Here is a 23,333-nt window from a genome sequence, read left to right as displayed (position 1 = left end):
ATACAAAGATGTCTCATTTTTTATCACCTACTCCACACACTTGGTGGAATCTTATCAGCGTCAAGCAAAACATAAAAGTCACCATTCTAGGTACAAATGTGAATTAACAGGTCCAAAATAAGACATGCCATTACTGACATTTAGTTTCTGACCCCTGTAACTCAGTATTTCTCTGCTCTGAGGCTGCTTACCTAGGTATTCTGTATATTAGTTTCACTCTTTATGAAGTACATAATTTTGTAGAATAACCTATTGATGATTATAAAAACAGGAAAAGAGAACAACCCACAACAAAACCAACCTTAATCTTAAATTCGTCCTTCAAAGTACTCAAAACTCCTTGCAGCTTGGTGTCCTCCACAAAATTACAAACAGGTAATATACATTTTATCACCCAAATTGTGATTGAAGCTGTTGTTAAATACAAGACACTTCATCTGAAACACCCGCAACATTGAATAACAGGATAGTTTTAAACCAGTTTTGATAACTGTCTACAATTAAAAGATTACCTCAGTTATTCCTACCATGACATCTCAATGACTGGTTTTAATTAGTTGCCAGAAATTTGTCTTTAAATCTTTTTTACGTATATTTATCTTTGTGGAATATGAAAAGAAAATGTACAGCAAGAGCAAAAACACCCCCAAACCAACCCACGTATCCCACAGACCAAAAGAAATCATAAACAAAACGATTTGCCATGAAATGATGAAGGAGAATACCAACCCTTTTTATTGGCAACAATAGGCTTTAATTCTGTAAATTAGCAAGACAATTTGATACAGATATATTTGGCCAAGTTTTATAACACTGAACAATGTTGTAATCTCTCATTCAACTTTAAAATTATAGGGAAGCTATTAGAAAAAATACCACAGCCCTTGCTTAAGACTTTCTACTGAAAAAAAGAAAAAAAAAAAAAGACAAAGAGGAAAATAAAAGGTACTTAGAAAAAGGCTGAGTTAATGCAAGGACAAGCGACAATAAGAGGTTTTTCCACTTCATGTGCTGCAGTTGACACATTCAGTCCTAACTTAAAAACACAGACAAAACAATAGTAAAACAATAGTAATGTGCAGATACTCTGGCCAGCAGTTAGTTTAACACATCCATGATGCAATATTAAATTATGTCTCTCTTTAAAAGGCACATTTCTTTGATGTAAAATTCAGCTTTTGTGGTTCATTAATACATGACAATGAAGAGTGAAACAATTTTACCATGCTTGTGCTTTAACAACACAGCTGTATTGGAAGACTTCACCCCACAAAACATACAGTGAAGCTATCAAGGTACAGGGCATAACCTGAAGACTAAAAAGTGGGAGATGACAGTCTAACAATGAAAAATTCAAGTCAGCCATTAATCCCAAGGATATGTTCTGTGCTGAAGTTTATTATTGCTCTTGCAGGTAAGAAGAGGAGTTTAAAAAATTATTTTTTTATCAGTGGGGTACATCAGAGCAAGTTTGCAGACAACACTTAATATATAAGCCACTTTTAGATCACCTCTCTAAATTTATAAACAATGTAACTAGTAAAATTTGTCATGAAATTGGTATGCAAGCTTTAGTTCTGAAACTGGCAAGCCTGGCATTTAGAAATCCAGTTCAATCTGCAGAAGTCTATTGTGTACGTAGGCTATGTTAGTATTGTAACATTAATTGCTAGTTCAAATCAAACCGCAAGTGACACTGTCAGTTTTCAAACCGGTCATTTGTATTCAAATTCCGTGATTCTCCATGGCGTAAGAGAAAGAAGTCATCCTTTTTCAAGCCATATCTTTCGAGAGCTTCATTCAACTTAATCGGAGGATCCAAGTAATACTGAAAAAAAATTAGAATAATGTGAGGGAAAAGATACCACTGCCACATTTTTTGAGGGGGAAAAAAATAACTGCTTTAAAAAACGAGGGGAGGAGAAGGATATTTGTCAAATTAAAGTGTGTGGGTTCATTTTAAGTTTTTTAACGGTAAGAACGCTGATTTACAGCTGCAGAGTAACCAGCAAGGCGTAACTTGTCGGCCCGAGCTCGGTGGCCTCCAGTGCAGCAGCAGACGCCGCCGGAGGCAGCGCTGGCCGCCAGCAGCCGGCGCTTTCCGCGCTCTGTGAACCCGCGCTGCCGGCGGGCCCGGCTGAACGCTCGGCTCCGGCCCCCGAGTCACCGCGGTGTGCTGCTTACATTTCCGAAAGGCATCGCCCAGCAGTAATCGTCTGTTTGTGCTCCGAAATACACGGTAACATTTATACCGCGAGCACTAGTAACACAATTTATTGGAAACACCGGGGACGGGAAACGTTCTGTCCAAATGTCCTGCGTTCCTCCCTCCGTGCTCTGCCGCGGAGGGAGCACAGACGCGATAGAACATTTGACAGATCAGGCGATCACACTGTCAGGAATGAATTACGAGATAAAGTGGTGCAACTGATGTAAAACCAGTACCAGACAATATCAAAGCAGATGTAGCTGCTTCCTATTCACTGCATTTTCAGTTGCTGTGAAGGTATCTGAGTAACCTTCTTATTAGATCTGTGGGCTTGGGGAGGAAGGGGGGTGTAAGGGAATAAAACATTTAAAAAAATATATCAAAAACTCAGCTCAATTTTTTAATATCCTTTCTAGTTTTAAATTTGAATTAACTATTAAAATTACTGTTTATATATTTACTAGACAGACATAATTAATAAATAATGTATTGACATACAAGCATGCAGTTCTTCCTATCTCCAAGTGATGCACCACTCTGTTTGTTTTTTATTACTGCATAATGTAATGCATAACTGCATAACACTGCATGTGTCCTCATCTGTAATGTTCCTCAGCATCTGGATATCAGAAATGCTCCACATTTGCTTCAATAACTCTGTACTTTCTTAATCATGGAAATATTTAATGTAATTGATTAGGAAAAGCTAAGCATTGTTTTGAACAGCAGTATATAGAGTAACTTTTCACTCATACAAAGTTCATATTTTAAGTTTACACTTAGAGATATGTGGGTTAAACTGCACAAGCAAAGCTTCACTAATGACTGTCTAGTCCTTGGAAATCTGAACTCATGGTTAGTGTTGCAATTTACCTCATTTGCTAAAGCAAAAGTCCCCCAGTGAATTGCTACAGACTTCTTTGCTTGAACATCGATATGGATTCTTACTGCTTCTTCAGGATCCACATGCTGGTATTTCAGAAACCACCTACCAAAAAGAAAAACCACTTTTTTTATGTCACCTAATTCAGTCCAAGATTTCTCCTTTCCTTCCATTGCAAAGAAAAAAAAAAAATACATGCTCACCTAATCGAAAATTCATAAGTATGTACATCTGGGCAACATACAGAACACTCAAGATCAGGAAACTAACATATACCAACATACCCATCAAACAGCGCTTCATTTACTGTACTCTCTTTTTGAAGGATTTTTTCTTATCTCTATTTTCAATAGGTTAAGGACACATTACTGGTGCTAAGTAATTTGAGGCACTAAGGCTGAAACTTCAAATCCGTTGTTGAAAAAATTTCGTGCTAGCAGTACACACCAAGAAGTGCGTGCTTCAGAGATAGCCCAAGGGAACAGGCAAAACAGAAGAGAGAACCTGGCAATTCTTGAAAGATACCAAATTTTTACCATGCTATTTGGACTCCCATCTTTTTTTCCCAGCCCACACATGCTTCCCTTCCAGCATTATATGAGTACTATAATCTAAATGTTTTCTCCAAAAGGAGAAAAGCTTGCTCTCCTGAGCAAACAGATCTTTCACACTCTATAACCAAGTCATCTTTGTCTCCAGGTAAGTTGCAAAACCAGGGTAAACACTGAAGCTAGAGAAAAATGCAGCAAATGACATACACTGGAATGGGCTGGATTAAATGATGCTGTTTCAGGAAAAAAAGCAAAGCGTAATTCCAGATTTTTACTTAACATTTTTAAGGGAAGAAAGACTGATGATTCATGCTCTGACTGCTGTCCTTAAGTCTGAAGAAAAAGCTCCAAAAAAATCACACATACACATACTCTTTAATAAAATACACCTATAGTTCTAACTTCTGGGTGTATTTTTTTTCCATCAGTATATAATTTCATTTACATATTTTGCTCAAACTCTGAATTTCCTACCTTGGCTCATAAGCTCCAATGGGGATGGCTGCAAGATCGAAAGGTCCAAACCTTTTACCTATTTGTTCAAAAGCAAAACAATATCCAGTATCTCCTGCAAAGAAAAACCTGTTCCAAGGTCCCAAGACAGACCAGCTGCCCCAGAGAACCTTGTTATCATCTGTCACAGTCCTTTTGCACCAGTGTTGGGAAGGAGTGAAGACAAAAGTCACCGCATCATGACCAGGGACACAGTTCTCCTCCCACCAATCCAGTTCAATCACATTCTCACAGCCACATCTCTGCATCCACTGCAGGAGCCCCAGGGGCACGAACCAGCGCAGCTCGCTGCCGAAGCGCTCGTTGAGGCTCGCCACGGTGTTGTAGTCCAGGTGGTCGTAGTGCGTGTGGCTGATCAACACCGCGTCGATCCTGGGCAGCTGCGCCACCGTGCACGGGGGCCCTCGGAAGCGCTTGGGACCCAGCAGCTGGATAGGGGAGGCTCTCTGGCTGAAGATTGGGTCAGTGAGGAACACCAGTTCATCCATTTCCACCATAACTGTGGCATGTCCCAGCCACGTGACTCGCATTCCAGCTCCTGTCTTCCCAGCGTCTTCTGGCGTTTGGACAAAGTAAGGTTGTAACACTGGAAGTTCTTTGTCCAGTTCCTGGCAATAAAGAACACAATATGCATGAGAGATTTCAGAATGTACTTGGCCATCAAACAAAAACTGCATACAAGGCACAAATCAATACAGTCAAGACTCGTACTTTTTTTATGCTCTTATGCAGAGAACTGCAGCATACACTAGATGCCTTTTTAATGTCCATTTTCCCAGCTACTTCCTCCTAATTTAATTTTAGGTTTTTGCAATATTTACACTTCTCTGTCAAGAAAGAGAAGAGAGTATCCCATCAGGCCAGGAGACCTGATAAGAGTGTGGGGGCATTGCAATGAAAGCACTGCAAGGCACTAACAGCATCCCAGGAAGGGATTCCTCCACCTGAAAAGGAATATGTATACACACACACAGAGTGCTACTTAACAAATACTCAAGTTTAGTTTATGCAACTAAATGATGCATCCTCTTAAGTCCTAGCACAAGTAAGTCACAGATGAAAGAAAATGCCATGTTACCCAGCAACACTCCACAAAAGCTCTGCTAGTTTTTTCAGACCTCTGTCCTCACTACATGCAGAAGCAGCACACAAAGGTTAACCTCATTTGGCTAATGTTAACTATTACAGTTCTTCCTTCCCATCATGCCAATAATTTAATGAACATTCATAAAAACCAAAATCATTTTTAAGATAAACCTTAAGGTACTTTGATATGCTAGGTTATGAAAAGGCTCCCCCACCTCCTCTCTTATTCCAGCTTGACAAGTTTTGCAGTCCCTACTTGAGTACGACAGGTCAGAGAACTGATCTTGCTTAACATTAATCCAGAGGTAAAAAATACACAGCTCTGATTTTGATTGGCTCAAATTTGACTCTGTGTGTATCCTCAAGTTGGCACAAAGGAGGGCACAGCTGAACATTACCAACTGAAACTCACTGCCCAACCACCACTCAGTCTCTCAGTTTGAACCAGAGTTATGCTCTTCGCTGCAGTTTGGTTCGAGTGCTGATGCAGAAGTTTTATGTGTAATAAGTAAGAGCTTTCCTATGAAAAGATCCAACCAACCAACCAGTCTCCTCAGAATTCCTGGCCATCTCCATCTTGGCCACAATGCGGCTAATGCTCTCCTCCCAAACACTTATGGTGTGAACTCCTCACTTTGCTTTAGAAGAATTTTCATGTGCTAGGGCAGCCTCTAGACTCCTGACACTCCTCTCCCTCATAAACACAAATGTCCCAGCACTTCTGGTTCCAAATCAAGTTCTGTCTGCCATGGTTGCTGCTCTCATTCTCTCAGCCTAGCGGAGATTAGCACCACCAGTGAGTTTATACAGAGCTGATCTTGTGCTCCTTTAAAAGTCCAGCTGATGCTGTGACAGTTCAGGACTCCGGGAGCTGCCTTGCTAAACCAGTCCTGACAGCTTCAGGGAAGTTACTTTCTCCACAATATTTTATTGATTTGGAAGGCATATGCTGGGAAAAACAAAGCACACACATCTCCATCCCCCTGCAATTCTGCTTTAAATAATAAAATATTAATGAAATTGCTTTTTCTGAGAGCTAATGGACAAGACATGTTTACTGAAGAAGTTTCATTACTGTCTCTAGGAATGAGAAATAGATAACTCTCTATACAGCTGAATATAAGGCTAGAACCCCTTAGTTCATACAAGAAAAGTAGGAGTCTTAGACTGAGATAAAAGGCTGCTTCTCCAAGAAAGAATCATCATTTTCTTATCTCTATTTCTCTAAGTACGTGGCAACAACAATGGCCACAGAACTCTGAACCACAGAAGCATTATACTGTGACATTTAATTAAAAAAAAAAAGATACTCAAAAATGGAAATTAGGACAAACCAACAAATTACATATGGTTAAGTCAACAAATCAGATTATATCAAAGAAATGAAACTCAGACATAGAACTTAATAAATTGTCATAATGCAATTTAGGTCAGTTGGTACATTTTTTATTGAAAATGTTTCTTTTAAGTAGCTGGTTTTAGAGTTAGATTACAAATTTTCTCAGAACTAAATGAATTCACTTATTTTTGCTGACATTTGGCACAAATTAGGGGTTTTTAATTATCATTATGCAATATTAATAAACAATATTAAATGGATGAGGAACTGGCCAATTGACAGATGTGATCAATCAGTTTTTAAGTGGGACTCAGACATATTCTACCAAGTTTTACCTGGGATACAGGTAATTTTCTTCCCAGTAGCACCTACGGTGCTATGTTTTGGATTTGTGCTGGAAACAGTGCTGATGGCAGACGGATGTTTTAGCTTTTGCTGAGCAGTGCTTACACAGCAGCTCAGCCAGTTGGCCGGGGCACACAAGAAGCTGGGAGGGGACACAGCTGGGACAGCTGAGCCCAACCCATCAGAGAGATATCCCACACCATATGACATTGCACCCAGCAGTAAAATCTGGGGTAAGAAGGAGGAGGTGGGGGACATTCAGAGTGAATGGTGTTTGTCTTCCCAAGGAACTGCTACATGGGATGCAGCCCTGCTTTCCTGGGGATGGCTGAACACCTGCCTGCCCATGCAAAGATAATAAATTTCTTAGTTGGCTTGTGCATGCAGTTTTTGCTTTACCTATTGAACCGTCTTTATCTCAACTCACAAGTTATCTGAATTTTCCCCTTTCAGTTCCACTGGGGTGCAAGCAGTAGAGGGGGGGAAGTGAGCAGCTGACTGGGACCTGGCTGCCTAAAGCCACAACACAACTGCACTACTAATAAAGGCTTTACAGGGGTGTCACTGGGCTTGATGCTATCGAGTATTTACAACAGTTGATTTAAAGGTAGAACTAATCACTGTAAAAGGCATTTGTAAAAGTCACACAGACAGGAAGACTGATAGAAAAGAGCACAGCCCGAACAACTGCTATCCTGACCTATTTAAATGAAATTCCATGAACAAAAGTTCAAGACAAACCAAGAACACAAAGGCAGTGTAACTTGAAGATCTGGTACAAGGCTTGTGCTCTCTGATCCAAATCAATTATTCTTCAGAGGCTGAGACTGGAAACCAGGCATCTTGTTGAACTATCATGGTAAATCACACCAAAACATTACTTCTCAGTGTATGTGATTTGTGCTTGGGGTTGTTTGTTTGGGTTTGTTTGTTTGTTTGTTTTGGTGGGTTTTTTTTGTTTGTTTGGTTTTTGTTTTGGTTTTTTTTTTTTTTTTTTTGTATTTTACAAAAGCACACCAAAATCACCTTTTAAAGCAATGCACAATACTCAGCCCATAAGATATCAAACTAAAACACAAATTCTATTAGCAGTATACTTCACATGAAATAGTTAAAACTCACACAACAGGATAAAGCAATACAATGAATGAAATATGTATCTCATGGAAATTTTATCCTGCTACAATACATTTTGTCATGTCATACTAACTAGAAACATATTAAAACTAGAAGAATTATAACAGATTTTTGATATACAGCAATTATGTCAAATCAGCTACCAACAGAAGTAAAATGTGCTTAATACTGTCTTGTCTTCATTACTCAAGTACTACAAAAATTCCTCCTGCTCTGTCCCTTCCCCCCTCCCCGTTCTTCTTTCCTTCCTAATGCAAAGCAAGAAAAAACACATGACAGGCTTTGGTAAGACTAGCTGATTAGCTTGGGATTTTTGGTGCTTAGTGCATACTGGAATGCCACAGGATTTTACAGAAATGAGAACAATCTAAACTGCAGAGCCAACAACTAATAATTAAAGATCCTCCAACAGCACTGAACAAAGTTATTAATAAAGCCTCTAATGAAAATACAAGAAGTCCATGCATTCTGGATAATGATGTGGGCTCATTGTGAAGGCATGATTATAATGCATATAGCTTTTCCACAGTGAAGCACAAGCACATACCCTGGATGATATACTCATTTTTACATACACAAAGCACTTGGTACAGATTAACTGAACCTGCCCAGCATGGCAGGGCATCACTAGGCTCGCTCAGTGTGGAAACTGAAGCAGGAGTCTGCTCAAAGGACGTGCCATCTAGCAGTGATAAATAAGGTATGGAGCCCTTGGTCTGAATTTTAAACAAGCTCAGATGCACTTCACAGGCTGATTCAGGGGTGGAACAAAACTGGTTGAAACAAGCATCAAAATGGCTGAGGACGCCAGAAGTGCATTTCATTGATCCCTATCTAGGTTTTTCTGTTTCTGATTTACTTCACAAACTCCTGAATAATTGCCTAAGTACTTAATTAACAGATTTCCTATGCAAAAAATAAAATTAGCCCACAGTTAATCCCAGCTGGGTCAGAGAGATGGCTTTTCAACTGATGCCTTGTAAATTTCTTTGTGATTACCCTTTTTTGTAAGGACAAACTGTAAATTAAAGGGGAGTGCTGCAGTTCTGCACTCCACAGTACACTCAGCATTGCCTTCGAGGGACTTCAGTCACTGCTCAGGTTTCTGCCTGGCACTGGGAAGACAGGTAGCCTGCTCTACACATACCAAGCAGGGCAGTGGTCACAGGCAACCGAAAACATCCAGGCTTGAATTTCCTGAAAATGTGGCCAGCACACCATCTAGAAAGCTGTACACACTGACACAACCATTGTCACCACAAGGAAAACACCAAATTATAAAAAGTACCTTGCTACAAGGGATCCCAAGACCGACACAAGTTTGCTGTGCTTCTTTCTTTTCAGATTATCCCTTTTTTCTGACCCAGAGCGCTTGAGAGGCAGTTTAAAGACTTTTATTCCATTTTCAGTCTCATGTGAAGGATGAGACAGTATAGATGTTACAGTTCACGCCATCAAAATCAAAAGCCAAACTATTTCCCAATTACAATACATTATGTGTGTTTCTTGGCCTATCAGCTTTTGCCAAACAATGCTGCTAATGCCTTGTAAGCCAATCATCTAAAAATACCCCTTGTGTGTCCTACTACAATACATCTCCCATATTCTATTTCTCAAAAATATCTAGTCTATTTCCAAGGTCATAATTTGAAACTTGTTTCTAGTTCCATTTCTGTCTCAACAATGTCTGTCCTATTCCATGGCCTTTCTAAGTCAGCATATTTTATCTCAGAGTTTGCAAACAGATGCATACTACGTGAGCCTTCTGTTAGGCTTTGAGAATTCTCTACAAATCCATTTCCCACATCCCCCCCTCTCTTGAATGAAAAAACCCCTTTTTTGATGGCAAATTATTTATTACTAAATTACAGCCAAGGTTATTTGTTCCTTAAACATCCCCAAACCTCTGACCATCATGTGTTAATGCCTAATGTGGCTTTCCTGTCCATAAAACTGATAGAATTCCTTCCTTCACAGGTAATTCAGGTAAGACAAAATGGAAAGCTCTTTACTAAATACTGGCTGTGAGATTTATAGCTTGTGCATACCTTCCTGCATGCTTAAAAGCATTATTAACACCTGCTTGTTAACAAATACTGTCCTTGGTTGTGCACCTGTCAGCACAGCTTTTCTGAAGTACAGTCAACGCAGCAGAAATGCACTGAGAAGTAATTCTGTCAAAACTTGGTCATCTTCATACCTCCTGTGACCATAAAGATAACCCATGGCTTTCCAGTATCCATTACTCTTCATGGAAAAGAAGCTTCTCCTGTCTCCTTTATATACAGTGCCTGACAAAAGCATTTCACCAAGAACAAATAACAGTGTTACCCAGTAAACTGGCACTGGACTTTAAGTGTTTCAGTACAAGTACTTGCTCAGGTTAGTTTTAACATATGCAATTTTTTCTCCTGGTGTACTGAAACAAAAACCCCCACATTTGTAAGTAATTTCATAAGTAGGTGACAGAAACTATTACATTTTCATGCAAGAGATGCAACATGTGTATTAAATTGCCATCTAGAAAAAAGAGGAAATTTTAAAAACTAGATATGTCATGAATTAAGCTATTTCATGATACACAAATTAAGTTAATAGAATGCTTCATAAGGCAACACCTATTAAAAAGGAATGGCTGTAACTGGTTTATGACTGAGCTAGGGGGCCAATTTTTTAATATAAATATAAACTGAGATGTATAAATTAAAGTGTGTAGAACTAATGAGGAGACAAAAATTAAAGAGGTAGAAAGTATTAACTCACCTTTTGAAAAGAATTAAATGTCAATAAAATCAGAAAAGTAAGACTTAAAAAAGTCTCCAGAAGATGCCTGGTGAGTATTAGCTAGAAACTGTCCTATTTTATTTAGCAGAGCAGAGGTAAAAGCAGTCTTAATCACAAAAGTAAAACATGGAAGTATTCACCTGCTTTGAGCGTGGCACGTTGCTGTTATCTTTTTCCATGAAGGACCATTTCAAAAAGTTTGGGAAGGTTGGTGATTTCCATGTTGGCCACGGGTTGACAAATCTCCCATCTTTGCCTCTCTTTGATTTAGTTACATCCTCTTCTAGTCTGTAGTCCAGTCTGAAGCTTTTTCTGAAGGTCTTGGAAGAATCATTGCCCCCGGAACCTCGACCCGAATTCTGACGTTTCTTCACTGCTTCTTTAGGGTACTGGTTACAGGCAGTTGAAGGCTGCTCTTCATCTGTGTTCTTATCCATACCTTTTCCAGGAGAACTAAATCAAATTTTAGATTAATCAGTATTTTCTTGCTCTAGCATCAACATTCAGAAAAATGAATGTTCTCACAGACATTAGAAACAAGCTTGCCTTTCTTGTTTTATGAACAACTGTATTTTTTTTGTCAACAAAATATACTTTTAAAACAGTTGCTATTACACAAAAGACTTCAAAAACATGCTGAGGCAAGCAGACATGAGGACTCTGTGTAGTTCAGGCAGACTATTTCTCCCTGGAATGCATAGCTTCAGATACTAACACTATTATCTATCAACTGCAAAAGGGAGGGGGAAGGGTTCATTAATTTACATTTTGGAAGAATAGTCATTCCTCTTGAAACTTATGACATTTAGTGCCTGATGTAATATGATCCTGCAAGTCTATGCAAGAGACACTGGAACTATACTGCACCTTAGCATTTGCCTCTATAGTGACTTAGTTTTGTAGTAAAATCCAGCAGCCTTGTGTAGCATCACTAACACTTTACTGATACCAACACACATGCAGGAAACTTAGAACACAAAAGATATTTGGTACTGTTTTGTATTTTGTCTAAAACAAATGAAAAGTTTATTACAATAAAGGTAAATAACAATTTTCAAATACAATTTTGATATATTTAACTAAACTGACTGGTGAAAGGCCACAGGAAATTGAAATATTTTAAATCACAGCTGCAACAGTGATTGTTAATTCCATCGTGAAATATAGAAAAGTGAGGAAATAACTGAGAAAAACTTATTTCTGTGAAATCACCATTCTGGTACATTTGTTAGAAAACTACAAACTTAGTAGTCAGAATCTCTTATTCCAAACTGCACTTAAATGTTTCAGACTTACAAATATAATCAAATTATATCCAGAAAAACCAAAATATCCCTATTTTATTTTAGAAGTTGCCAAAGTAATTCAATTGAATCTAAATGCTTCAATTTCTGTATTTACTTTCAACTGAAATGTTGAAAGTAAAAACACTCTTCTGTTAGCTTAAAAAAAATGGTTACTGTTTTAATGAGTGTACACCTTCTGGCACCTAAAAATTCTACTTGATTAAAACTGGAAGATGACTAGTAATGAACAGGCTGTACTATTTACAGTTTAGGTGCAGGAATAATTTTTAGTTATTAATTGTGAAATTTGTCCTGTGGAAAACTCTCCACCACATGTTCTGGCCCATCTACTGTTCCACTAACTCAAATACTCAGACTTCAGCTGTACACTCCCAAGCACTGGGCTGATGCAGCCAAGCCAGACCATGCAAACAGCATTGTCAGAGAACAGAACTGAAGCTCACAGGTTTCTTAGAAATTGCATAACTCACTCTGCCCCTCTGTAAGCTCAATCACAGGGAAAATTAAAGATATTGTTCAGTGCAACATTTCAGTGAAGTTATGACACGTGTCAGCAAACTGAACCCAAACGCATTTGCTGATGATGCTCCAACTTCAAATGCAGAGTCCATTTCTGCTATTTCAGCAGTAGCTGATGACTAAACACTAAGTATGGTATCAGTTGCAAAGAATACATCAATTGATAAATATTGTGACATTTCCTTAACAAAATAACCATTATTGTGCCACACAGTAGAGATAAAATAGTAACACACCAAAATTCATTTCCCATAAAAAAGAATGAACGGCATTCAGAAAACATGGCTGATAGAATTGTTTTTTTACCTTGGTCACAATCTTATTTTATGTAATTGCTTTGTACTCCTGTTTCCCTGCAGTTTTACTGAAACCACTCCACTTATGTATTTCCTATTTAGCATTAGGATATCATATCTGCATCATAATTTAAATTTAACTGTTGATTTATGTAGGCTTTTTTCCTTGATTCCACTAAACATTTACCAGAATCAGCCTTCAATGAAACACTCAACTCGCGCTATAGCATTTTAAGCAGACATAAATGGTAACACAAGGAATTGGTACCACAAAAAGGCAGACAGAATACTCAGAAAATGGCACTGGATATTGTAACTCTAACTTAAGGATTTGGGGTTGTCTTTTGCATTCCTCAAAGAGCATTTTCAATGCCAAGTCAGTTTATTAATTTAGCAAAGCACACAGACACAGCATAAAACAGCTACTCTTTTAGAAAGCATAATGAAAACAAATCACAAAACTTTAATCAGATAGGTACTTAATTCCAGGAAATTATTTTCTTAACATCTCAGATGTCTAATTTTTTAAATATATATAACTACCATAATTATTGCTACTACAAGACATTCTGTATTAGAGACTGGGGTGCCTAAAGTTTTATTTTTAAGCTTCTGTTTATCTATTCATTCATCTCTAAAATAGGTGATTTTTACTTTTGCTTAAACCTTCATATAAACCTTTGATCTTATTCTGAAAGAATAAACCCCTAGGGGAAGCAGGGAGCAACTATACTGATTAAACAAAGACAATGCCAAAGCATTTAAGGCACTGCAAGTATCTATCTGTCTGCCAACATATTTTCCACATGATGCACATACATTACTTTCATTAGTATTCCATAAGCAACTAAAGGGATAAAAGCCCTCAGTGCTCACAGAATTCTTTAAACCTTCTACATGCATAAGAAAGGGACACATTCACAATCAGATAAAGTATTCCTGATGAACTGTAGATTCCTTTGAAGTATCAATCTTGCCGGATCATTTCTGTTCCATTTAAATTGGTTAAATATATCCTACAATATTCATGACATAGTTTTCTTATATAGAAGAGGAAGATGATAATTTCTTGAAAGCTAGAAATCATTAGCTTAAAATAAAACTCAACCAATTAGTCCAAACTCAACCAATAGTCCATGGAGATTCTTACACTTTTGCAAAAGAAAGCCTCTACAGATAAGGAGATCTGGCAGGTATACTTTAAATAATAGAAAATACCCAACTAGAAATCAGTTGATTTTTTCTGCCAGCTTTCCTAAATTTTTCCCACTCAAAAATAATAGTTTGGCACTTGAAAAACTAATTTGAGCACTTGAATGGCAGTAAAAATGATGAGCTATTATAGAGAGAGAAAAATCAAACTGGAGTAGAGTTCTGTTCACTTAGGAGGAACAGAGGGATCATATCCCTGGTGAAAATTTATTATTATGTAAAGTTCTACATGAAATCTTTTCATACTTTTAAACATAGAGAAAAACTACTATTCTACTTAAAATCCTTAAACAGCTTTCCTGGCAAATGGAAGCCATCCTTGAGGATGAGGCAACTTACCCCCAACAGAGGGCACATGCATTGTCACTGTTTGTAAGAGTGGCCCAGGAGAGACACAAGGCAACCACTCTCTCTCTGTCCTCAGAGATGCTTTGCTTTCAACTGAATTCAGAAGAGGAAATCTGAATTCAGAAGATCAATACTGAATTTAGAAGATCAATACACACAAACTCCTAAAGACGATTAGTCATGCCAAATCCACAAGGCCAGAAGGTGTTCTAGACAGAGGGGAAGAACACCAGTGGCTGATGAATAAGACAAAGTCTAACATGAATCAAAATGCAGAGCTCACATATCAGGTTTTCCAACATCAAATACTAAGGCACCCCTCATAATCCACAAAGGAAGAGCAAAGTTATAGATCTGGCAAGACATGGCATGAAAAATCCATGTCTGACATCCCACTAAACTGGTTTACACCTGTAAACCAGATACAGCCCTTAGGACAACAGGTTTTGGGTAAATGGTTTATTTTAGCATTGCTTATTTAACTGAAAATTTGGATACAAATATTTTGGCTTTGAGCCTTGTGTTTATTTAGGAAAATAACAAAAATTTAGCTAAATATTTTAATACTCTTTCAAAAGAAGGTTTGAAAAAGGATACAATAAAATTACAAGCACTCTGCCGTTAAAGCTTTTCTTTTTAAATAATCTTTTAAACACAGCAGAGCTTCAATCCAAATTACTTGAATGTAGGCATCAAATCTATTGTCTTCACCTTTTCCATACAGTCTCCTCTAACATCTGCTGCTCCATAAATGAAATGGATTTTGTTCCCCCTACTAATCAGAGCCAGGCACAACATGCTACTAAGCATCAAGTTGGCCAAAACAGACTTATCCTTCTTTTCTACACAGAAATGTGGTCCTTATTTAAAAATCCATAGGCCTGAAAGTTTAAGAATTACTATGAAGCTATGATTTCGTGGAACACAACTTCCCCAAAACTTTGCAATTGCCTGGTAAACATTCCAGAGCTTCTCAAATACCCTTAATTTCTCTGCTTTTTTGAATTAAAGGGTTTGGTTCATTTCTAATCAGTCTCTCTGTGTAAACTACATCCAGAACTAGGCTGCACTAATGATCACCTAGAGGAGACAGCACACAATTCCCAACAAACTCACACCACTGCAGCCTTACCAAAACAGGACTCTGAGCTTTTTCCATATACACCTAGACAACTCTGAAGTTTTCTTTCATTATACATATTTTTAATGACTGCAAAAAACATGCATTTTGGCTTGAAATAATTGTTTCAGTTAGAAGGAAAGGTATTTGCAAACGCTAGGGACCATGTAAGTAATTGGCTCCCACAAGCTTTACTATTAAATGACTGCCAGCTAAGTTTTGGCTCTGCTTTTATTTTTCCTTCAGGTCTGAAATTGGCTGCTTTAATTAATGAACAGTTTGAGACTGGAAAATTCTGAATGCATTTAAACTTTTATAGTGCAGTACTTCAAATTGTTCCATCTTACTATTGTAGACTTACCAGAACAAGAACCTGAGCCCTCTGTGAACTGTGTACTGCTACACATCTTGAAGTTTTCTTTCACTATACCTATTTTTTATCTCTGCACAGCAGTTGCACCAGCAATTATTCCAGACACTCTTGTTATTAGGATTTCACACAAAGATCTCAAGCTTGCATTAGCTGATCTGTGAACATTTCTATTATTTGAATCACATTAAAAATCCCTAGTAACAACAAGTGTTGCCAAATTTTTCATTCAACAGATCTGTAAGTATCCTGATTCTACACTGTCCTTGTGTACTATTCGAGAAAAATTATTAAAAGAGTTGATAACAGAAAAAGGACTAGCTGCCTCCATAAACAGCCTCATGGAATTATAAGTCCTTTATGATTCTTATCTAGCTTCGGGGATCCACAGTAAAAAAAACTAAAGTTCTTTTAGACATCATGGAAAAAACATGATTAGTTACAAATAAAAAAAAGGTGAGGCATCTACCCATGGTCATCTATTGTTAGGCTTATTCTTTAGCAGCTGTATTACTTAAGCAGCCACTACCATGAGCAAATCCATTTCTGCCCTCACTACTCACCCAGGCTTGCCAAAACAAATACTTTTCTCCACATGGTGGACCTGTTTAAGAAACTAATCTAGCTTATAGTCACTTCTTATGTTACCATCCCTAGAGAAGCACTTGATTTTCATCTGCATCACTGAGCAACCACGCAAGTGTTTATACCAACAAACTGGTTAGGACAGGGAAGGGTGAGAACAGGAATATATTGTTGTAAACAAAAACTACTTATGCCAGCACTGGCCTAAAAAAATAATGGATTGAATACCCTCCATTTAGAATTCACTGTGTAACTCAGTTACTCATACCACCAAGTTAGGTTCAACAATTCCTCCCACCATTTTATTTTCAATCTATACCCTTTCAAGGTTTCATTTACACTTAGTACTGATGATGCTGCAACTCTCTGCTTAGCTCCTTAGATAGTAATGTTTCATACTATAATATTCATTATAATATGAAACCAAGCACATTCAATAGCTCCCTACCACCCCCAAGGCAGCCCACTCCCATAACTACACATTCCACCTCTATTTTGCTGGTATTCATTAGGGGAACGAAACCAATAGAAAGTTATTCATGCCTATCAGCTACACCTTTACATGCCTCTGGATACAAATGCAAACAGGCTTTAGAGTCAAGCCCATCAGCAGTCCCTGGAGCCAATTATTTCTTAATGCTGGGTTAAATCTGACCAGCTACGAGCACTGTATCAATTGAATAAAGATCCTGGATCTGGGACAATACATAACTACTTTCCCTTTGCCTCCAGGTGCCCCAGTTGGTTGTCCCTGTCCAATATGAGCATTCTGTAGTCCCCAAACATGTCTGTGATCCATAGATGACAGAAGACTTTAGTTACATGCATATTCTGTTTAGGTTGTGATCCCCAATATGACAGCAGTTGTCCAGAGGGGACATGCAGCAGAGCAGAGATGACAGACTCAGGAGCAAATTTCTTTGGCGGTAGAGGCCTTTAAAAGAAATCCTTCTCCTCTCTACCCTCATCTTTTACTGCAGTCTTGAATAAAAGAACACAAAACTTGGCTTGTGGCCATCACATTTGAAAGAGCAGCCTAGACTATCATTATGATTAAGCTCAAGAGGAGTGTAATTCTGTGCTGTTGCTGAAGCAGTCACCAAAGGAAAGCTGGAGTCAAATCTCCCTACACCAGAAAGGAAATTGCTTTCCTTTGCTCTCCCTAAACAAGTAGTTTCATATGACTAGCTAATTTATAGGGAAGAATGTTGAAAGAACGAGAGCTGGAATCAAAGTTTTCTTACCTGCTCTGCAGGACTGAGGCAGACACACACAGAAGCATGGTTTGTGCACTACAGCTGTGTTATGGCACACAAGACAATACCCGGGTCACAAATCAAACGCAGACAGTTTTTAAATCAACAGGAAAATAAGTGCAGATAGCATATGCACACAGCTGTACAGGAAAGTCAGGGACTCCAACAGCAACTACAATCTCCATGGATGGCCCTTCACACTTAAACAGAATTTCAATAAAGCTTTTCCAAAAGAGCAAATATGAAGCTTGTACCAACCCAGCTACAGGATCCAGAGCCCAGTTTTAGCGTTCTGGCAGCAGCTGTGCTTGTGTAACTATTTATGCAAACGAGTATTTCATTATTTCAGTTGGTTACTGATGCGACTCCAGTTAATGACAGAGGCACACCTTGCCAGGATGGGGTTTACTGTTAGAAAAAAAGTGCCAAACTTTGAAGCTGAGCATTTAAAAAACACACTTTAGCCACTCCTGTGTGTTAACAACCTCTACATCTTGGAGTTTGTATTTTAAGTTATGATTCCATTAAAGCTGTTAGCATACATTTTTCTTAACTAAAAAAAAAATGTTTTAAAATATTACAAGCTCACATTCCATCCTAAGGGTAAAGGTTTTCCATCTAACATCTTAATGTCAATTAGATATGACTAAACCCAAATGCTATTACACATAATGAAATTAAGGCTCCACTTGAACATGCTGTGGGAGAAAACTGATTTCCTTTGTAGTATTTGGTTAGAGAGGCAATGTAAGAACTATTTCCATAAAAACACTCAGAAATCACGTTAAAGCTTTGATGCATAGGCTCTACATGGCAAAGTAGGATCCAAAGTTCATTTATCATAGCCTCTGGCACTTTTATGTGTGCAATTGCTATCTCCAGCTCATTTACTAAGCCTTTTAATTTTCTTTTTCCTTGTCTCCCCATGCCAGAATGGAACAAATACCTATGCAAACTTCCTCTAGACTCACACCAAGAATAATCCTTTAAAACCCTATAAAACCTCAGTTGTCCAGGAAGTGCAGCAACACCCAAGAACTCCATTTTATTTTTAAGTTAATAGACAGTCATAAAATTTTGTTTATATTCATATTTAAAGGCTTGTCTATTTTGATTCCCTCTTTTCAGTTCAAAGTCCAAGCACACTGGGTCCAATGTAATTTTTCTGCAACATTAAAATACTTCCCTAAATTCTTTCTATTCTACTTGCTTTTCAATATAAAATCAACTTTTGCTTGTCCTAACAACATTGTCTCTTTCCCTCTATGTATGTACGTGCATCCCACATATATATGGATTTTACAGAACTATTTATAACATTTGAAATCCAAGCAAATAATTTCCAGGTCAGCTAAGAGAAGGAAGTGAAAGGTTTCTTTTTGTTGAAACAGATGCTTTTCTTGAATGAATCTGTTCAAAGGTCAACCTGAACACAAGTTAAACCAAAAGGTTGTGGGAACTGAGCTAGCTGAGATGGACAATACCTTAACCCAGGTAGTTATGCAGAAAGCATAAACCTGAGACCACGGGAGGTGGGATATGGAAATTGGGATGCTAATGGCAACATTGCAAAATGGGTCATGTCTCTGGTTCTGTTCTCCATTGGTTTGGGGCCTTTGGACATATAAACTCATGTCCTGTCCCCCATTTGAGATTGAACCTTTGCCCTCAGGTAACCTTATATAGTGTTAAGTTAGCCACGCCTCGGGGTCTTTGGATGTTGCCCTTCAGACCATGTGGTCCCTGTGTTTGTTATTTTATCACCACTAAAGTTTTATTTTTGGGGTGTCCATTGTTCCTGCTCCTCTATTTTCGCTACGCTCTGCCCGGCTGGACCAGACCTGGAATGACAGCACTGACTGTGATAAAAGGTCACCAGCCTTTCCAAATAAGGAAAGCTTTGAACATCCAAACTTCACACCAGCAAGCCAGAAAAACACATCCAATACATCACCCTTATAGTTCATTAACTGAAACACACTCATTTTAAGAAGAAATTTCAAGGGACAGTACAGAGACAAAGCAAAACATCAATACTCAAGGAAATTGGAAACATCACGATATGTAAATGTCTTTCATTGCACCCCTTTTTCCTGTATATAAAGGCCTTTGGTTCCATCCCCACAACTCTAGATTACAATGTCTTCATGTACTCTAAACAAAATGCAAAGTGGTTTGGTTGTTAGTCAACAACAGAAGTGTTAATTCTAGAAGTTGTGTGGTTTGGGTTTTTCTTCTTATGGAAGAATCAAGGCATACTTCCAGCACAAACATGAGCCAACTACTAATTTTCAAGGCACCATCCTAAATACCTAGGTATTTTGAGGAGACACAGTGTTTCATGTGAATACATCTGAAAAGACACGCCTGGCTATCACCACATTCTCATCAGAAACAGTTGAGTATCACTGAAATCTTCCCTCAAAACCAGTCCAAAGCATGACAAAAATATTTCCAAATATTTCAAGCAATAAAGCCTGTTAGCCTATCATAAACCTTACCAGCAGTAGGACTTCCAGCTCCAACCACAGTAACAGGTGTTACAGAAGAAGTAACTCTTGACAGAAATTCTTTAACACTCAATTTTTCACTCACCCATCAAACTTTGTTTTTTACAGTGGGGCATGAAGGCAGCAGTTTTCAGTATCACTCAGCAATGCCCAGTTCTCTTTCCTGAACAGCTTTGCCAGGTTTATCTGCTTGGGCACAGTTGTAGGCTATTCAAATCCAAACCATCCCCTCCTTGTACAGCTGCTAAACACCAAGATGTTACGTGCAGAAAGTACACAACACATAACTTCTGTCCTAGATTTTCTAAGAATATTTAAACTAAGTGCAATACTTAGTTTATAGAAAAGTTCTTTTTACTCAAATCTTTAGGCACAAGGCAATCAAGTGATTTTCCATGGTCCTGGCTCTGAATGTATTAGAAGTAGGCCTCACACTGCAACCTATAAAGCAACAGACTGAAAAAAATTAAAGGGAGATCAAGAAAGGATTCAGAGATGTGACAGAAAGCAAAACTAATTTCACTGCAGGTGTTACATTTAAAGACACTAATTAATATAGCAGCATTTCTGTTTTTCTCATCATCGACAAAATAATCGCTTTCCTTTTTGCTGAAAAGAACTTAAAAGCTATATCTGAATGAAGAATTAACAGTTTTTGTTCAATCTCGAGCTTATAAAGGCTGAGGAAATAGCATATTTCTCCTGGTTGTTCCTCAAATCTACTTAGTTAATGCAAATGAATAAAATTACAATGGATTGCTTCCTCTTAAAAAGACTTCACATCTCTTTCAAGCAGAAGCTGAATAACTGTTATTTATATTTGAACAGTTTCACTGTCATCCCTTACTTCCTCCTCTCACCAAAACAACTCCCCATCAAGCTGAATCAAGCAGGGCTTTCCAACATCCAGGTATTAAAAATTCCCATTATTTTTTATAATAGGCACTTCAGTGTGACATAATTTGGGGTATTTTGAAAGCAACTGTCTCAATAATTCTTGAATTAATCAGAAAAAAGAATCATATTCTTGTATTCCTCAGAATGTTATCTACAAAATAACCTTCCTACTTTCTTAACTGATACAGCTGCTACTATGAATTAAAAAAAATACTCATTTCAAGGTTTTTTTTTGCCAGAAAACTGAAGTGGTTTTCCTGCCACTATCCTTAATTTTGATGCCACTTTAGTCGGAGCATTTTGAAAAATAAAGAAAAAATACTTAAGTACAAATAGAACTTTCCTTTAAAACTAAAAACTTGCTTCATGATCGCCATTTAGCAAATGGAAGAAATAATCATCACCAGAAAAAACATTTCTGCATAAGTTCATGAATTTTACTGCATGCACTCAACACTTTCCCCAAATCCTTGCTAGAGATAATTGACGATCATTGAGATTATTTGACTGCACTAATTACATTAAATGACCTCCTTAATATCCTCCACTTCGCACTATACAATGCGAACCTCCCCTCACTGCAATAAACATCTGTTCGTGACTCCTCTTCAAAAGAAAACACTTTCCAAGCCGCCGATACTCTGAAGCGGATTTTTTGTATGTGATTATATAACTTGTTTCTTTCCGAGCGCTGCTGCAGCATGTTTTACTGTCAATTGGCAGAAACGAAAGCCTTGCGCTGGGAGCGAAGGCAGGACTTTTTTCTTGCAGGGTTTCTTTCACCGGTGCGAAAGGATCCCCCCGGACGCAGCTGGTTTTGGAGCTGGCGCCCGTCGGGGTCTGTGCGCAGCCAGGGTGGCGGGCAGAGAGCGGGGCAGGGGCACACACCGAGCTCTGTGTGCAGCCGGGCTGTGCTGCTCCTCCCCGGCCGGGAGCCGGGCTCGCCGGCCCCACGCACCTCGCCCGCCCACCCGCGAACTTTTCCGAGCGGGTGCCCGCTCTGCCCCGCTCCCACCGCTCCCACCGCGGCTCAGCCCAGTCCCCCCACACTCACCGGCGGGGCCCCGGTACCGTGTGTGCGTCCGGACAGCCCCGCTGCCGCGCTCGGAGCAGGTGCTCCGCTCCTCCGGCTGCCAGCCGGGCTCTGACGGCGGCACCTCGGGTAGTGCCTCCCCTCCGGACGGGCACGGGGCTGGAGCCGCCGCTCGGCTCGGTCCGGTTCCCCCCTGCTCAGAGGAAGGCAGGGGGGCAGAGACCCCCGGCCCCAGAGCGCTGCTGCCGCTGGAGCGCCGCTCACCTCCCGGGCTGCTGCTGCCGCCCCTGAAGAGTCTCGTCCCCCTTCTCCTCCTCCATGGTGCTGCTCCACCCCTTGCACGGCGGCGGCGGCTCTGCAGGTCTCCGGTAGGAGCTATTAAACGGCTGCGGCGTTCCACCTGACCAGCCCGCCGCCGAGGGCAGCGCGGCGAGCTGCAGGGAGCAGCTCCACAGCGTCCGGCGCCCCACCATGGCGAGCAGGGGTTCCGCGGTGCCTGGCCCCGCACTGTGGCGGGCAGAGGGCTCCACACAGCCCGGCCCCTCACCGTGGCGGGCAGAAGGGATCACACAGCCCGGCCCCTCACCGTGGCGGGCAGAAGGGATCACACAGCCCGGCCCCGCACCGTGGCGGGCAGAGGGCTCCACACAGCCCGGCCCCGCACCGTGGATAGAGCGGCGGCGCTAACAAGATGGCGGCGGGGGGCCGTGTCAGGGATACGGGGAGCCCCGGAGCCATGGCGGGACAGTGTCAGGGCTGCCGGCACCTTCTGCCCCTAGAGGCCGGGCTGCCCCTCGGCTCCGGGGAAAGGGAAGCGTGCATTGTGCTCCTGGCCGGCTGCGACGGGAGGTAAACGCTGCCTGCAGTCCCGTTTGAGAGCACGAGCAGGCTCCGACCACCAGGTGCTGCGATGAAAAGTTTCCTTTTACTGGGTGCTGCCGTGAAAAGTTTCCTGGGCTCGGTTCTCTCAGCAGCCCAGGGTAGTGCCGCCATCCCCGGAGGTACCGGCACTCGCCGGAGGTGCGTTGTCCGG

The 23,333-nt window shown here is 39.9% G+C and overlaps 1 protein-coding gene across 4 annotated transcripts; it reads right to left on the bottom strand.

The window, feature by feature from the left end:
- Positions 1-731: 731 nt before the first annotated feature.
- NAPEPLD (N-acyl phosphatidylethanolamine phospholipase D) lies at positions 732-23,038 on the bottom strand. Of its 4 annotated transcripts, XM_063396941.1 has the most exons (6): positions 22,969-23,038; positions 22,565-22,886; positions 10,988-11,300; positions 4,118-4,764; positions 3,083-3,197; positions 732-1,828 (listed from the first exon to the last, which is right to left on the bottom strand). In XM_063396941.1, the coding sequence occupies exons 1-6, from the start codon at positions 23,036-23,038 to the stop codon at positions 1,700-1,702; spliced, it is 1,596 nt and encodes a 531-aa protein (XP_063253011.1). In that variant the 3' UTR covers positions 732-1,699. The 4 variants fall into 4 exon arrangements, with proteins under 4 accessions (XP_063253011.1, XP_063253007.1, XP_063253010.1 ...); XM_063396937.1 differs by lacking the exon at positions 22,969-23,038 and having other exon boundaries at positions 22,565-22,910; XM_063396940.1 differs by lacking the exon at positions 22,969-23,038 and having other exon boundaries at positions 22,322-22,625.
- Positions 23,039-23,333: the final 295 nt, after the last annotated feature.

Source organism: Prinia subflava, chromosome 4 (genome assembly GCF_021018805.1).
Source record: "Prinia subflava isolate CZ2003 ecotype Zambia chromosome 4, Cam_Psub_1.2, whole genome shotgun sequence".
NCBI lineage: Eukaryota > Metazoa > Chordata > Aves > Passeriformes > Cisticolidae > Prinia > Prinia subflava.
This window is presented reverse-complemented; position numbering and strand designations above follow the sequence as displayed.